This window comes from Entelurus aequoreus, linkage group LG20, assembly GCF_033978785.1.
Source record: "Entelurus aequoreus isolate RoL-2023_Sb linkage group LG20, RoL_Eaeq_v1.1, whole genome shotgun sequence".
Lineage (NCBI taxonomy): Eukaryota > Metazoa > Chordata > Actinopteri > Syngnathiformes > Syngnathidae > Entelurus > Entelurus aequoreus.
Genome location: NC_084750.1, coordinates 34382373 through 34401132, shown reverse-complemented (window position 1 = coordinate 34401132; position 18760 = coordinate 34382373). Strand labels below are relative to the sequence as shown.

Sequence of the window (18760 nt, the reverse complement as noted above, 5' to 3'; positions counted from 1 at the left end):
ACTAAGGATCTTTTTCAGGGAAACCTGCTTATGAAATGTATGAAACCCATCCAGTAAGATTTGGTATTGGAAAAAAAAAAGACATATAGAAAAGGTTGTATTGAAACAAGTTTTGGCAACGGATAAATACAAACGTTGAAAAAATACAATATTTTTGGTGTATACTTTTTTGAATAAGACATGTATTTAATGCCAATATTTATATTTTGTACACTTAGTTTTTTTGTGTTCACAGGTTTTTATGATCAACTTTTTTCACGTTCGCTTCTCTTTTTTAAGTTTTTTTTATATTTTTTGGTTAACCAGGCACCCTCTATCCATCTTGGACACACTTAAGCCGCAGATAACCCGAAAGGGAGTCAATCTGTTGTTAGCGGTGCAACTGCTACACTTGCACCTACCACACCAGATATAGATGAATATGTCTCTGTATAAGGTCCCTTTGTATGGTCCATTTTCACTTTGGTCTTTTGCTCGCGCTGCCGCAGCAATGTGTTTTTTTAATCCCATTATTTAAATGTTTATTTTAATTCACTTTTTAAACTTACTTCTAAGGTTCCTTGGCTAAATGTCCCAACAGGTTTTTTGTTTTTTTTAAACTTTTTTATTGAATAATTGAACACATAAACAACATGCAGTACAGGTCAAAAGTTTGGACACCCTTTCTCATTCAATGCGTTTTCTTTATTTTCACAACTATTTACATTGTAGATTGTCACTGAAGGCATCAAAACTATGAATGAACACATGTGGAGTTATGTACTCAACAAAAAAAGGTGAAATAACTGAAAACATGTTTTACATTCTAATTTCTTCAAAAAATAGCCACCCTTTGCTCTGATTACTGCTTTGCACACTTTTGGCATTCTCTCGATGACCTTCAAGAGGTAGACACCTGAAAGGGTTTTTCCCTTCACAGGTGTTATAGTTTTGATGCCTTCAGTGATAATCTACAATGTAAATAGTCATGAAAAAAAACGAAAACGAATTGAAATGAGAAGGTGTGTCCAAACTTTTGGCCTTTAGGTATATGACAATCAAACCAAGGCACTTCCAATATATCTCTATATTACAGATAGTCACTTGGTTGAGCAATGGACATCTTTCTACAAACAACAAACATTTTACAAAAAGTTATGTAAAGTAACAGAACCATCAAATCCCGGAGGGCCCGTCTCAGGAAAAGCCTGATCCCTGCAGCTATAGCCGCACTTTACAGCAGGCCCGGTGACCTGTCTAACAAGCCCATAAATGTGTTTTGTCATGTATGATGTATTTTTGTTTTGTGATGTGTAATGTCTACGTTGAAATGTACGGCAGTGAAAATGAATTTCCCCACGGGGACCAATAAATCTATCTAATCTAATCTAATCTAATCTAATCTAACACTACAAAAAAATAAAATAACAAATACAAACAAAAAAATACAATAAATAAAAATTCTAAAATATTGGGATTATCTTCTGAAACAATTAAAAAAAACTCAAATAAAGACAGTAATTTAAGGGATTTTCTCTCTTTTTTTATTATTATTTTTTAAACAATTTTCCAAGACATTTCAAAACATTTGAAATCACTGTGTCCAACTAACGTAAACAAAAACTTTTCCCGGCAAAAATGGCGACCACGACCCACGATGCATTGCGAGATCACGTGACTTCTGGAGCCCAAATGGTAAAACATGTCGGCATCCGAACCAGCAACAAAGGTAGCAAACGACACTTGCACACATCACGGTCCGGGCTTATGATTTAAATATTTTAAAAACACTCTCACTGACGGCAAAACGTTTCGTTAAAGATGTAGCAGCGTGTGAAACTAGGGGTTTCAATGTATTTGTTTGTAGTAGCATTTGCTTCCAAGCTTTCCTGAACTGTTAGCATTAGCCGTTAGCTTGCAACAGTATTGTGTTTAGAATCACTGCCCCATTAAATCTTGCGTTTGTTTAGATTTTTTTTTTTGGAGGTCGTGTTCCGTTGCATGTTTACATTGGTTTTAGTAATCCACCCAATTCTGTTGCACGGCTTTAAATGTGCTCATTCCTACAGCATATCAACACAACACTCATGTGTGTCTGCAATGAATGAACAACATGCATGTACAATAATGGACCCTTAACTTACTGTTTCATGTATGGTGATGTAATTTTAATGTGTATTGTTGCTTAATATGACAAATAAGCTTCTTATAAAGTGGGCTGGCTCAGGGTGGAGGACAGAGTAAAACTACTTGCACTGAGCCTAGTCTATAAAATCCGCTACACCTCCCTGATGCCGAAGTACATGTCAAACTACTTCCTTAACGTAAATGACCCCCATAACCACAACACCAGGGGGAGCTCCACTAACCACGTTAACCCAGATTCCGATCTAACAAAGGTCTTAACTCATTCTCCTTCTATGCCACATCAATATGGAATGCACTCCCAACAGGTGTAAAAGAAAGTGCATATCTATCCTTCTTCGAAACCACACTAAAAGAACACCTCCAGTCAACTACAACCCTTGACTAACACCCTCCCCCCCACCACATCCCACCTCCCCGGATGGTAAATAATCAAATGTAAATAATCAAATGTATATACCGGTACTTGTTCTTATGCTTTCTGAGCTCACTATGTTCACTGCTCGCTGTACATATCCTACCAAGTCAGACCTACACTGTTTCAATGTCCATTTCTCAGATGATATAATTGTGCTGATATCAACCAAACCTAACCCCACCCCCCCACACCCAACCCCCTCCACATCCAACCCCCCGGATTGTAAATAATTCAATGTATATACTCTGATGACTAACTTGTGTGATGACTGTATTATGCTGATAGTATATATTTGTACCATGAATTGATTAACGTGGACCCCGACTTAAACAAGTTGAAAAACTTATTCGGGTGTTACCATTTAGTGGTCAATTGTACGGAATATGTACTGTGCTGTGCAATCTACTAATAAAAGTCTCAATCAATCAATCAATGTTTTCATAGTGTGCAGATTTTTCACGATCTGTCAAATTATAAACACATTTTTAACATGTTTATAACCACAATTTCCCTTGCGGATCATTAAAGTTTGTCTAAGTCTAAACGTGAAGATTTTAAGTGCATATTTGAAAAAAAAAAAAAAAACATTTACAAAACGTAAAAAATAATTTTAGATTATTTTCTATTTAGGTACATGCACGGTGGAGGAGGGGTTAGTGTGTCTGCCTCACAATACGAAGGTCCTGGGTTCGATCCTGCGCTCGGGATCTTTCTGTGTGGAGTTTGCATGTTCTCCCCGTGACTGCGTGGGTTCCCTCCGGGTACTCCGGCTTCCTCCCACCTCCTGATTGGCAACACTAAATTGGCCCTAGTGTGTGAATCAATCAATCAATGTTTATTTATATAGCCCTAAATCACAAGTGTCTCAAAGGGCTGCACAAGCCACAACGACATCCTCGGTACAGAGCCCACATACGGGCAAGGAAAAACTCACCCCAGTGGGACCCCAGTGAGTGTGAATGTTGTCTGTCTAACTGTGTTGGCACTGCGATGAGGTGGCGACTTGTCCAGGGTGTACCCCGCCTTCCGCCCGATTGTAGCTGAAATAGGCTCCAGGACCCCCCGCGACTCCGAAAGGGATAAGCGGTAGTAAATGGATGGATGGATGGACTTTCAGTTCAGTTGCGCCACCTAACTTTTACAACTAATTATAAATTAAACACGCTTCTGCATTAGCGTTGGCTTTTGCCAATAATGTTTTAAAAAATGCAATTATGCTCATGGCACATCCTGTTTACTTATTTTTTATATTTTACAATAAAAGTTTGTTTTCTGCTGCCCTGACATTTGACAACATACAAAATGCTGGACAAAAGTTATTCAGTTATCTCAACAACTTTTTGGTGTTTTTGTGAAAGCTTTTGGGTATAAAGAAAATATTATTTTGAGTTTAATACTATTAATGTACCATTTTTAAAAGTTAGGGACAGGTGTGCCACCTTCTATTTTGTGGCTTGAGCTGCCATATAATTAAACAAATATTTTAAATATTGTGAAAGTACTTAAAGTACACACACACACACACACACTCACATGCATTTCATGTCATTGACCCTTAGGGGTCATTTTGTGCAATTGTGACGATTTATTGATAGCAGCATTGGACATATCCAGCAAGACGACCAAGATTGTTTCAGCAGAAACAATTACATTTTTCTAACACGTTTTTCATTTGTACATTCAGAGTGTAGTTGCGTAAGAGGTGCATGATTTGGATTCGGACCACTATAATAAATAGTAAAATCCCTCGAAGATGGTTAAAACATAAACAATAATGTCTTACTCTAAATGTTTTTCAATGGGTAAAATGTTAAATATGTTGCTTTTCCCCCAGGATTCTATAGAAGAAAAAGACTCGAAATGTGAGTCGATAGCTGGGCCCAGTCAAGTCAAGCAGGGTAAGTCTGCTCGGCAGCTTATTTTTTTATTACATTTTAAATGAAAAAATATTTAATTCATGAAATCCTATTTTTTCTTCAGATGATGCGGACAACGCCATGACTGCTGTTGCCAGAAATACTGAACCATATAGCAGCGTGCAGCCAGTGTTGAGCGCCCAGCCGTTGGGAAGGGATGCGCCCAAAGATGGAGAGGATGGAGAAAAATGGCCAGCTGAGTCCTCCCCACTTAACAAACCAGGTCAATTATTGCTTATGAATTGCCACCAATTCCTTATTTTGGCAATTTTGTACAGTGGTACCAATTAATGTCGATGTCCCTCTGACCGATTGACATAAGGTGTTCAAAACCAAAAATAGTTACTGTTTGCACATTTACTTTGACACGTGGAGAACGGGCGAGAACAGATTTTTTAACCTACGGCAGTTTTTTTTTTTTACATCGTTTTCCTCCATTTATGCATATTTTTATTTTAGTTTTCTTTTGTGGGTTTTAAACTCCTTTTTAACAGAGCTGCTTCGGTAATTTAGTTGTATGTCTGGACTTCAATGATGAAGTTTCGTAACTGGCAAAGTTTCTGCCGGTGGCTAACAATCTTTAAAAAATTTTTTTAATGTGTACATTTTGTTACTTGCTGTGGTAGAATCCAGGTTAATATTGCCATGCTTTTATTTTGAAGCTTACTTTGCACTGAGTGCATGCATTAATACAATGTAACTAGACAGCACATTGGCAAGTCGGTTTTTGTACGCCCCACTTTTCATTTGATTCTGACAAATTTCACCAAAGGTAACAAAGCATACATACGTTAATGACTTGCCTTCTATGTTTTTTTTATTGAGTACTTCTTCAAAATAAGCCACCATGGGGCCAAAGAAAGTTGCAAGTTGTAGCATACTGACGTGGGGTTGTGGAGTCACGTCAGTGTTCCATGTTGTGCCATCTAGCGCATGTATAAGTGATGGCATCAGTCTAAGTCATGTAAGCACAGTCATTCTTGGATACAACACTAGTGCCAGCATTTTGGTAAAGAAGGTGAGAAACACCATTGAGTTCAAGAAAGAACTCGTAGCAAAGTACAAAAGGTAGAATAGGGTTTGCATTTAATGTAACTAAACGTTGCGCACCGCCAAGGCAAAATCACACACCTTCAAACGTGTGAACGCAAATTAAAGTAATATAATTTATCGTAGCCTCTAGAAGTCGTCACGCAATATCCGACGGTATTTTTAACTTTTATTCTCAATCTTATGCTAACAACCAGCCCAATTAATCGTCTCCGTGCTTCAATTCCGGACGCACAACACTTCCTAATTCTACGTCAATCCGCTTTCAGGCACGGAGGGTGTGTTTGCGATCATGGGAAAAATTCTAATTAAATTAAAACCACACAAACATAAAACATTACTACCACCAGGTTGTTACAGTATGATTGTATATAAACATAGCTTATTTTTTGCGCACTATTGACTAGTGATGCACCGGAAATTCTGTTGCCAAAACAAGACATTGATCACAGCGCTGACAAAACCAGATGTTGTTATAAAGTAAACAAGACGCACGCGATAGTCTGGAGCTTTGTCAGCATTTCTGCGATGTGGACGTAACTTTAATACATCCCAGATATACCTGTGGACAGCGATTTACAAAATGTGCAATTATTAAAAAGGAGAGAAAGTTCAACTGGAGCAGCAGCGCGAAGCAAGTGTGACGTCATTCTCACTGCAGCTGGCACAGAAGTAGATTTTTGTAAACACGAGTACAGTCTATAATAACACCGGAAAAAGATACTAGATTTGTTGCGAGTCGTTTTTATTAAAGAAAAAGTCACTAAAAGTCTTCAAAAATTCTCAACAACGTACATTGTACTATAAGCAGCAACAATTAAAAAGATGGCAAAACAATATAATATACAAAAATGTTACTACTAAATGATAATTACACAGATTTATTTTTAAATGTATGCATACATTTTTTGAGCCCTTTTAAAGAACATCGTATAATAATAGCAAATTATACAATTATGTTATGGTGACCACGCCCCCAGGTATCTTGGCAATCTTCGGGAAAGCCTGAAGAGTGTTCAGTAGATGCAAAAGTGATGTTGAATGTTCATTTATCCAAGTCATTCCTCATTTGTATAAATTGATGTTTGACGTTGTCGTTTCAACACTACACTGTAATATTAGAATGCATGTCGACGTAAACGAACATATATATATACAGTACAGGCCAACATTTTGGACACACCCTCTCATTCAATGCGTTTTCTTTATTTTCATGACTATTTACATTGTAGATTGTCACTGAAGGCATCACAACTATGAATGAACACATGTGGAGTTATGTACTTAACAAACAAAGGTGAAATAACTGAAAACATGTTTTATATTCTAGTTTTTCAAGCACACCTGTGAAGTGAAAACCATTTCAGGTGACTAACTCTTGTAGCTCATCGAGATAATGCTAAGAGTGTGCAAAGCAGTAATCTGAGCAAAGGGTGGCTATTTTAAAGAAACTAGAATATAAAACATGTTTTCAGTTATTTTACCTTTTTTGTTAAGTACATAACGCCACATGTGTTCATTCATTGTTTCGATGCCTTCAGTGACAACCTACAATGTAAATAGTCATGAAAATAAAGAAAACGCATAGAATGGAAAGGTGTGTCCTGTACTGTGTGTATATATATATATTTTATTTTATTTTTAATATATATTTATTTATTTATTAATTTTTATAGAAATTTGCCTTTTCTTCTCAAATTTTATGTGGACAAAAGCGTTGGAACTTGTATGTCAATATCCACTTTTTAGAAATAAGAACCTGTTAGACCAGGACTTGATAACCTAGTCAACATTGATTGATTGTAGACTTAAGCAGGTCCCACTGTAATGCTTTGTACTTCTCTTTTTCAGGGCATGCAGCAAAATCCTTACAAATGTCGTCGTCCTCCTTGTTGTCCTCTCCTTCCACGTCTTTGACGCTGTCGCCAGGCCGAGCAAAGATGAGTGTTTCTGGGCCTGTCAGTAGTAAACCTGTGCTGCCGTCTGCGCCTTCGTCGTCCTCCTCTCCATCACTTTTAAGTGAATCCCCTAAAATCCATCGAGCACGCAAAACAATGAACCGGCCACCACCAGCGCAGGTAAGCCTTCTGGACCTAACAGAGTTTTGGTAAAAGATACCCGTGCTCTATTAAAATAGAATAGGATAGGATATACTTTATTCATACTACAATAGGGAAATTATGTGGTTGCTGTGTAGATAAAAAAAGTCCACAAAAAACAAGAAAAAAACAATAAAGAACACAAATTATATAAACTACTTTAAAAGACCACAGAGCTGATGCTGCCACTTCAGCAGCTCCATTTCTACATACAGCTACAAAGTAAAACACATCGAAAAACCAAAAAATTAGCAATAAATAATACATATTGCTCATATATGATTGCACCATGCATAGACAAATAACAAAAGCATAATATCAACACCCACATATTGTACACTGTGGTGGCCTCTGCAGTACTTCATGCCATCATCTGCTAGGGGAGAGACAAGACAGGAACAGCCCCAACCAAGAGAGTCGAGGCCTAGGCTGCCCACTAGCTCTCGGCCGATCTCCGGCCCGTACAGATGTACGAGAATCCGTGTTGGGAGACCAAAGTTTCCGATACATGCTCGTTCATCCAGGGCTTTGTTAAGCTTGTCCATCCTGACGCTCAACGCTAGCTCAGTAGCCCCGTTTCTCCCCCCGCATCTCCTGCGGGCTCTCCACGGGGACTCCGGTGTGGCAGACAGCCAGCAGCTGGTTTCCAGGTGGAAACATGGCCAAAAGGCCTCCCTGAGTCGGATCCAAAAGTTCTCAAAAAGGCGCCGCAGAAGTCACGAAAGTGCCACTTCTTGTTGCGCAATCCCAACAGGGCCCCAACCAAAAAGGAAACAAACACATGAAAACAAGAGGGAAACATCAAGAACACAAAAGGAGGATACACAAGAGTGCAGAGCTCCTGCAACCAGCAGCCACTGCAGCGGCACCATCTTGGAAAAGTTATCCTGCTTTGAATATGTTATTGATCAAGTTTTTAATAACTATGTTGCATTGACTCTATATTTTCATCATCACTTCAGCCACTAACTACTTTAATATACAGATGAGCCAAATTCAAACACCAAGTGCACCAATGCCTCCTTCAGGGTCATCCTCAGATACCGAAACTGGTGAGTGTCTTCCTATACTGGCTCAAACTTGTGTTATACAGTGGAACCTGTTTAAGTCGGCCTCGCTTATGTTGACAACCTGTTTAAGTCGACCGACTCACAAGTCACTGTCCACTGTGTTTTGTTCCCATAGTTTTTTTGCTTGGCACTCAGCATCAAGGGTTGGAATTGGCAGTTAAATCACCAAAAGTTATTCCTGGGCGCGGCCACTGCTGCTGCCTACTGCTCCCCTCACCTCCCAGGGGGTGAACAAGGGGATGGGTCAAATGCAGAGGACACATTTCACCACACCTAGTGTGTGTGTGACAATCATTGGTACTTTAACTTAAACTTTAACTTAACTTTAAATGGGACCTGCACTTTTTGGGGGAAATGTTGCTTATCTAAAAATAATAATAATGGATTAGATTTATATAGCGCTTTTCTATAGACTAGACACTCAAAACGCTCACAGAGAAGTGAGAACCCATCATTCATTCACTCCACATTCACATTTAGGTGGTGGTAAGCTTCATTTGTAGCCCTGGGGTAGACTGACGGGCGTGGCTGCCAATTTGCGCCAACGGCCCCTCAGACCACCACCTATCATTCATTAACATGCATTCACCAGTGTGAACGACACAAATGGACATCGTCAACATTAAAATTTCACTTTTGTTTGCATTTATACAAAAAAAGCTCTGCTGTTCGTGGCCACACATATCATGGCACCCACATATGCTGTACTGCAGCGGCCGTGCAGAAATTTATGTCCGCGTATTTCAGGTTCCAGGCACTCCGTGCAGTCCGGATTTTACGAGTTCCCCTTTTTAATAAGGATTAAACAAAGCGACAAAATATAAATTAAAGCTTTTTTCTAATGTAATTAATCAATTTAACCGATTAATAGTTGCAGCATGCATCAAATTAAATTCAAGTTTGATTAAAAAAGTATAACAATTGTTTGCGTGCCCCATTTTAGTGAGGGGAGGCGCTGGATCGCTGTTACAATATTAGATTAGTATCACCTCCAAAATCGTTTTACTCATTCCTTATCCCATTTCGGGCATTTCTTGAAAGTTTCATAAAAATCCGCCCATAACCTTTTGAGTTAACTAACTAACCAATTGACAATTGACGGGGTGGTGTGGCTCAAATGGTAGAGCGGCCGGCTAGAAACTTGAAGGTTCCTGGTTTAAATCCATCTTCCGCCTTCCCAGTCGCTGCCGTTGTGTCCTTGGGGAAGCCCACACTGGTCTAAATATAGCTTAAATGTAGGTAATGGGTTTCCCTATGTATAAAGTGCTTTGATTTACTAGAGGAAAAAGTAAGATATAAATATAATTCCCTTCAATTCCTTTTCACTTCGTCGGCAATTACATAATCTCCTGGGGGAGATAATAAAGATATGTACAAGTAGAGGAAAACCATGTCAACAAACTACCCTGGGATCAAAAATCTGTATATTATCACTCATTTTCCTTATGTCTCTGGCCAAAGTCACAAGTAAACTGCTGCAAGGTCTAGTTCAGTAGATTATGTCGACAACAGCTTGTTTCAGCCAGTCTGAGGGGCGTAGACATAAACAGGTTTCAATTATGTTCAACAAAAAACAATCGGGTAATTGATTCTTTGAGTTGATTAAGTTTAGTCCAATGTCCCTATCCCTACTCCCCATTGTATTTATTTTAATATGTGAATTACCTTAATATGGTAAACTTTTGTTTGTGTTACTGGGTCCTTATTAAAGTGTCACTTTTTCTGCAGTTGCAAAAAAGAGAAAAGTGGACCACATATCTGCCAGCACTCCTGAGAAGACATTTTCCGACAATACACAAAATACGGTACGCCGAATATCAAGACTTTATTTGATTCGAGGAAGTGAGTTATTTTCTTGTAACTTTGTTGAAAAAGTGAGTGCTGGGGACCATAAAGTGGTATGGTGGTTAGCATGTTGCACAGACAGGAGATTGAGGGTTAGACTGTCTGTCTGCATGTTTTTCCCATGCGTGGGTGGGTTTTCATTGGGAATTCCAGCTTCCACCTACATCCCTAAAACACGCATTTCAGGTTAATCAGAGACTTAATTGCCCATTGGTGTGAATGTGAGTGGGAATGTTGTTTGTCTATGTGTGCCTTGTGATTTTTTTTTTAGTCCAAGCAAAGGCTTGCATTGACTGGAAATAGTGCCGATTCTGCACAATTTGTGTCAAAGCAATACATCACATTTATTCTCTCTCTTTTGCAGGATTCAGAATCTGAATCAAAAAGAAGCACACCCATTCAAAACAAATCTCAGGAGTTCCCATGGCATCAGGCAGGAAAAGAACAATTCACCTGTGATGTAGTGGAAGCTGTTGGAGGTGAGTGACAAAGTAAACATCTTCTTGTCATTTGGTATCAAGTCTGACATAAAATAACACAGATTAACAGTAAAAAAACATATCTTCAATGGTAAACTATACTTGTGTATTCATGTTCTTATACAAATTAGTGACCTAATGACTAACTCATGACAAAACCTGATTAATATTAGGCACGGCCCAATACCACTTTTTCATGTCTATCTGATGCGATACTGCTACTTACAGTAACATATTTATATGTGTACAGCTCTGGTAATGGGTACATTTGCACCCACCTGCACAAATGTACTTCAAAATGTAACAATCAAAATAAATATGACTTTTTTTTTGTTTACTAGGGCATGCATATATAATATGCATTAGTTTGACCATTTAAAATCAACGATAATAAAAAGGAGATGCTTGGAAATAGCATAAAAATGCCCCAAAAACTTGGAAAAACGCGATTCATAGCGTTACTTTTTGGTGTAACCATCATGAGCGTTCTGTTCAGGTATATTTCTTTTATATTTTGATAAATCATCATAAATAGGTATTGATCAATCTTTAAGCTTTGTGTATTTGATTTCAGTTTGCTTTTGACATCTTATTTAGAATTGTAGTTGAAACTTTTACAACCTTGTGTTGCGCTCATGATGGCGTAACCAAACTATAGATTATTTTGAATATTTATTCCCTTTTTTACATTTAGTATATTTAAATATACTGTGGTTTATGCTTTTTTCTTTTTGGAACATGTACTATACATATCATACAATAAAGTCCCATATAAAATTATGTTTCTAGCAATACTTTAATTTTGCCTTTGAAAGTAACATTTCAATGTCCATTAGTGGAGCTGTACACATATGCAAATACTTTGTTTAATACCCTGGAGTCATTAAAACACAATGTTCCTCCAACTGTGCAGCAAATACTCTGCCCCCCTTACAAAAAAAATCAAATTGCACGTGACTAATTTTACACAATAATGGTGTTTTTTATTGAAATTCTAAACGCACATAGCTTTTAATAACATTTAAAGAGTAAACGATTATTGATAACAATGGCACACAGTACCTGCTCCTCTTTTCATGAATGATAATAGAGGCTGTGCTGAAGAGCATTATGCTTTGCAAAAATGTAGATCAGAAGTCAGGTTATAGTCTTAGTCTGCTTTCTTATCAACATTATTTGAGTATAAAAACCCTGCATATGCATTACAAATTTGTGGTTTTAAAACATTCAACGCTCCTGCCGACTGCATCTTCTGTAGTTTAAATCTAGCTCACGATAATAATGGCCGGTAATAAGATAACGGGCAAAGTAATATCGACAGCTCAAGTGGGTGATGGGATGGTCATGGTAAAGGCAGAAACATTGTTTGTTTAAATTCTGTAAATATTTATCCTTGCTACAATAAGGCCTGAGATGTCTGCGACGCCACACAAACCCTTGCTGTACGATAGCAGTTCCACCTACAATAAACAAAGTACTTTTTGCGTCATAGGATTTGTCTTTTTTACTGCTTTCAGATGGAAGATCCACTGAGTACACAGAGGTTCCCTTAGGTGCCCTGGACATCGCTGCTGCCGACAGCCTGACGCTCTCACCTCATCATGGTAGGTTTATACAGTACTTGTAGTAGTCACACGTATAATATTCCAACCAGTTTTCTTATTCCATGCTAACTTTTTTGGCAAATTTTGTAACCATTTACCCTAGAGTCATGTAACTTGGTAGTTAACACATGACAACTGTTAGCATGCAGCATTTCAATTCAACTTCAGCAGGCGTACACCTCAGAGTCCTATAACTACGTACTCGACACATGCTGACGTAAGCAATTTCGCCGGCATTTAGTTTCGGCTAGTGCTCTGAACGTGTCGTTTAACAGCATTGCAGTTCGGCATCAGAGTCAACAGCATTCACACATTTCACACACAATTTTTCTCAGGAATTGTATTGTCACAGGTGTCTTGTCACTGTGGTGTTAAATACAGACATATTATACAAAACATACAACATAAGGTGGCAAAAAACATTTAAATAATGAATAAAGCAAAATACGTCCTGGGCCAAAAATCACTTCATATTCTCTACTGTTCGCTAGTGTTACCATATCTGAGTTATTGTGCAGAAATATGGGGAAATAACTACAAATGTGCGCTACATTCGCTAACTGTGTTACAAAAAAGATCAATTAGAGTAATACATAATGTTGGATATAGAGAACATACAAACCCTTTATTTATTAAGTCAAAAATATTAAAGTTTGGTGATTTGGTAAAATTGCAAACAGCTAAAATGATGTACAAAGCAAACTATAACCTGCTACCAAAGAATGTACAACAATTCTTCTCAACTAAAGAGGAGAAATATAACCTTAGAGGAAAAAATAATTTAAAACATTTATATGCACGTACAACACTTAGAACTTTTAGCATATCAGTATGTGGAATTAAATTATGGAATGGATTAAGTAAAGAAGTTAAAAATTGTACTGATATGATCCAGTTTAAGAGGTTGTTCAAAATAATAGTGCTTACAAAGTACAAAGAAGAAGAATTATGAGAAATACTTCCAACCTTATTGAAAATAAGATATTCTTCATCTCAGTATGTTAATAATGACTGAATTAATTAATTACATATTACACAACTGTTGTATTAGTCATCCATAGATGTTATTTTATTATATAAAAAGGTCAGTAAATTATTCTATATATTTGTAAACGCTTTGAAGTGGGAAAGGGGTAGGATTAAATAAGCTTTGCTTCTTCCTACTCCTTTTCGGGCAAGATGTAAAATGAAATGATATGAAATTGTGTGATGTATTATGATCTAAGTGTGTTCATGTTCGAAATAAACTAAAGAAAGAAAGAAAGAAAAAAGGTCCTGTTTCTACTGAATCGCAGTTGTACTCCAAATTATTTAACTCCCTTTGCAAAGTACATGTATTTTCTAAATGTACACACTATGTAGAAAAAAAAAAGAAATGTAGGGTTGTTTTTTTATTATTTACTGTTTTGAGCTAATAAGTTGTTTTTGTTTTTGTTGGTTTACTGCAAACTACTTTTTTACTTCTTTTTTTTCCAATAAACTTTGCATATAAATAGAATTTACAATGATGGTTGAAACATTTTGAGTGCAATTGAATTGAATTGGTTACCAGAAAATAAGTTTTAGAGCATGCTGAATAATTACAAAACAATGTAAAAACACTTTTTTTATTAAGTCAAACACTCGAAATGAATTTGCACGTTTTTTTTAGAAACGCAGCTAGTGTTCTCGAAAAACTTACTGGTAAATATTATACTTTGATTGCCGTAGTGCAGGGATCGTCAACGTTTTCCAGGCTTAGGACCCCCGAGCTTATAGAGCAGGGTTCGGGAACCGGCTGAGAGAGCGATGAAAGCCAAATATTTTAAAATGTATTTCCGTGAGAGCCATATAATACTAAATGCGTGCATTTTTAAGTAAGACCAACATTTTTAGAGTATAATAAGTCTCCTATTCTTTTTAATAACATTATTATTCTGAAGCTAACCAATAATAAATAAAATACTTCTTACCGTTAATGCGACTTCTTGTACAGGTGCGGTAGAAAATGGATGGATGCATTAAAATGTATATTTTGAACGTTATTTTTAACACTGTGATTAGCAGCAGAATTATTCATTACTTATCGTGTTAAGCAATGTCAGCTAAGATTTATCTGAGAGCCAGATGCAGTAATCAAAAGAGCCACAGGTTCCCTACACCTGTTATAGAGAGATAGAGCGGGGACCACTTTAAACTGCTTTCCATACAGTATGTGATATCATCAAGTAAAAAAAAAGATATGGTTAGACCTTTCTAGTTAGAAATGAATGTGTGTGCGTGTGTGTGTGAAATTAATAAATGCATGCAATAATAACAATGATGTAAGAAAAGTAATGAAGAATGTTGTGGTTGCAGAAGGAAGTGATGGAGGCGACACAGAGAGGCTGGAAGAGCTTCCTCTGTGCAGCTGCAGAATGGAGGCTCCTCGCGTTGACAGCTCCGGCCACCATGTCAGCAGACAGTGCATGGCCACTGAGAGCAGCAATGGAGAGGTGTGTGTCAACTTTGACCTTTTTGCAGTTATTCCTGCAGATGTTTGCATCAGTACATGTCTAGAATGAATAGGAGGTGCTTGAGATCGGCCGCCTATTGTTATCATAAACATCTAGAAGATGCCTGAAGTATTAGTAGTGGGCATCTATGAAAAAGTATTTCTATATGTATTTCTTATAATGAAGTTTTAAAATTTCAATTATACATTGGAACCCGTTTCTGTCAATGCCTCTGACACTGGGTGTTGACTTAAGCGCATGTCGACATAGCTAAAATCGAATCCGAAACTAGCCATTGCTTGCACATTTACTTGTTGCTTTCACCCTTACTTGTTGCTTGTTGACTTAAGGAAATTGGGCAATAATAAATAATATATTTTTGTTTTATTTCATACTCTAATTAGGGATGTAACGAGAAACGGTATTAATGATAAGCGCGGTAAAACTCCTAACGGTTAGTATTACAATTTTGAATAAAATTATGGAAAAAAAACGTTTTTGATAACTGCACTTTGATAAACCTACGGTATTTACCCATTAACAAACGACATACCCCAATCTAACCTTATATAAACACATTGCTGTCTGGGCAACTAAGCTATTGAACCTACAAGCTGCGCTCTCTTAATGTGACTGTTCTATACTCAAAGGAATACGAGAAGGAGGTGCTTTTACGATGCATTCAAGGACCGCTGAACAGAGTAGGATGCCACAATGCCTGCCAGCAATAATAAATCAAAATAGATTTTACTTATCTGCTTTTGATTTAAATACATCTCAATGTGCTACAATAAAAAAAACAATATTCAAAACAATAAAAGCTTAACCATTAAAATAACAAGATACTAAGACCTAACATTTTCAGGGAAGCATAAGAAACACAAAACATGAAAAATAGTGGGATTTCTAACAGTGGTTTTTTTTTCACATCCCTAAATCTAATCTAACAGAGCTGTTTCGGTAATTTCATATGTATTTCTTGACAATAACAACAAAAAGCTTTCGTACATGTGCATATTTTCCCGTGAATAGCAATCTAAAAAAAATCATATATATATGTAATTTTGTTATGTCAATATTGTCATGTTTTTTTTTTAAGCTTACTTTAGACAGAACAATAACTTTGCTGCGTAACTAGGCACTAGTTTAGTTGCTGTAGCCATTTTATGCTGATTAATGATAATGAGGAATTTGACGATACTACGCATGGTGACCTAAATAGACCCATTTTTCATCAAAATTACCACTTTGGCTGTTAAAGAAAAAAGACAGTCAACAATGTATGTCAATGTCGACTTAAGCGGGCTCTTTTCCTGGTGGACCGGGACTTGGTATATTGGTTGACTTTAGCAGGTTCCACTGTACGTACGTACTCCAGACTAATGATCCATACTGCATACAGGAAGTTACACTCCAAACAGTTGATCAAAGGAACATCCCTGCTAATCGTCACCTATAACCCCTATGCTCTATTTCCAACTGTCTTTTTTTGGTTATATCTACCAGTTGAGGGCTTGCACAAATGTGACGAGCAAAGGAGAGACCATGCGGCCGTCTAGTAAAGTAAACCTCATGGTGCTTTGTGAAACTCATCGCTCACACATGGTCAAGCACCACTGCTGCCCCGGCTGTGGCTACTTTTGCATTACTGTAAGTTTTATATTACCACTTTTGGTTCTTTTCGAGTTGCCCTTTTTCATGCCCAATGTCTTTTTCAAGGGAACGTTCCTTGAGTGCTGTCCGGACCAGCGCATAGCCCACCGTTTCCACCGGGGGTGTGTGACAGTGCTCGGGGGAGGGCGAATTAGGGGAAATGGAGGGATGCTTTTCTGTCCCCACTGTGGTGAAGATGCTACCGAGGCTCAGGAAGTCACCATACCTTCCTCTGGCTCCACAGCCGCCTCGACGACTAAGGTTGTCACCATGTCAGCGTCCTCTACCACAACACCGTCTCTGCCGCCATCTGCTCCCACAGCGCCCTCGCTGACGGCCTCCACAGGAGGGATGAAGGACGAAAAGATGCCTGAAAGGCCTGTCAGGTAAAATTCTATTTGTAACCTTCAAATTGTATTTGCCTTTTTAACCCAATTACTCTGAATAGCATTATACAGTGGAATCTTGATTTACGAAGTTAATTGGTTGTTGAACATTCTTCATAAATAGAAAAGTTGGTATAGTGAAGCAAGTTTTCTCCATAAGAAACAATGGAAACACGAAAATTGGGTTCCAGTCTCGACAAAAGTTTTAGTGAAGGTTAGTACATTTTGAACACAACATAAAGTGATATAATGTCTTGTATATCAAACAAATATAACAAGGGGGTGATGGATCAACTATCTCTTTAATAACAAGCCAAAACAAGAACGACAACCTTAACAGTCCTGTATGCAGGTGCTCTGCCAACACGTGCACACGAGTCCTTTAATGCCCTCACAAACGATCTAAAATCACAAAAATCCTTAACTTTAAAACGGAACTTCACTTTTTGTGGAATTTTGCCCATCATTCTAAATCTTTATGTAAGATAAGAACACACATGTTTTCTATTTTTTAATGTATTCTAACTTGTAAATAAATGCGAGCAAAAGTCTGTTTACAATAACGTCTATGGAAGTTTCTCTATTCTGCCTATAAAGCGCTTAAAAAGCATTCAAAACACTTTTGTCAACGTTTTATATACACACTGTAAGTATATATGTAATGTAGTAATAGGCACGTTCTTAATAATATGTAATATTACTGTACAACATTTGCTCTCACTGGGATGCCATTTGTTAGGATGTTTCTTTGTTCTTGTTTACACATGTTTTCGCTTAGATGAAGAACTACTCATAATGCTCCCGAATAATAAAGCGTCTTTTCGGGTCTTTATTGCCACATCAATCTCATATGCAGGTGAGCTCCGAGGCGAGAAAACACCTCACTAGCTGATGACGTCAATACAGCAGCATAAGAAAAGTTACCTCTCTGTAATCAATGCGCCAAAATAAATAGGTATTTAACGTTAGCGCTTATAATAACAATATCGCTAATACAGTACTTAGTTGATATTCAGGTCACAAAATTCAAATAGTTGGTGCTTTTTGGATGGTTATTTATTGGGTTTTATGGTCGGAATAGACGCAATGACACCATGAATTCATGGCTCGTTGTATTTCTCCTATTGTAAGCGTACTTTTATTAAATTTTATTTACGAGTTAGAATGCATTAAAAATACATGTGTTCTTGTCTCTCATAAGGATTGTGACTTATAGGCAAAAAAAAGTGCAGCTCCCCTTTAATAACAATTTTGCTGCAATAATAAATGTTTAAAAAGTAAAATCCACTTTACCTCGTCGTCTGCAAATGTGGAGCTGACTGGGGCAGAAAGCAGGCAGACACAACGGACGGGAAAGCTAAGAAGGGCCGTGCGTGTGTGTGTGTGTGTGTGTGTGTGTGTGTGTGTGTGTGTGTGTGTGTGTGTGTGTGTGTGTGTTTGTTTGTTTGTTTGTTTGTTTGTTTGTTTGTTTGTTTGTTTGTTTGTTTGTGTGTGTGTGTGTGTGTGTGTGTGTGTGTGTGTGTGTGTGTGTGTGTGTGTGTGTGTGTGTGTGTGTGTGTGTTGATAATGACGCCACTGATGCAGGCGATCCTTGATTGGCTTGTGTCCCTCTAGTACCGTCTTCTCCGCTGTGATATACAGT

General features: G+C 37.6%; 1 protein-coding gene across 1 annotated transcript in view; it reads left to right on the top strand.

The window, feature by feature from the left end:
• Positions 1-1616: 1616 nt before the first annotated feature.
• ehmt2 (euchromatic histone-lysine N-methyltransferase 2) overlaps positions 1617-18760 on the top strand; it is a 39010-nt gene continuing 21866 nt past the window's right edge. The window contains exons 1-11 of the mRNA XM_062029989.1: positions 1617-1708; positions 4377-4440; positions 4523-4681; positions 7360-7586; positions 8593-8659; positions 10406-10482; positions 10887-11001; positions 12519-12605; positions 14943-15079; positions 16586-16729; positions 16799-17118. Of these exons, the coding sequence (XP_061885973.1) occupies positions 1682-1708; positions 4377-4440; positions 4523-4681; positions 7360-7586; positions 8593-8659; positions 10406-10482; positions 10887-11001; positions 12519-12605; positions 14943-15079; positions 16586-16729; positions 16799-17118 (1424 nt within the window). The 5' untranslated portion in view covers positions 1617-1681. The remainder of the gene's footprint in view (positions 1709-4376; positions 4441-4522; positions 4682-7359; positions 7587-8592; positions 8660-10405; positions 10483-10886; positions 11002-12518; positions 12606-14942; positions 15080-16585; positions 16730-16798; positions 17119-18760) is intronic.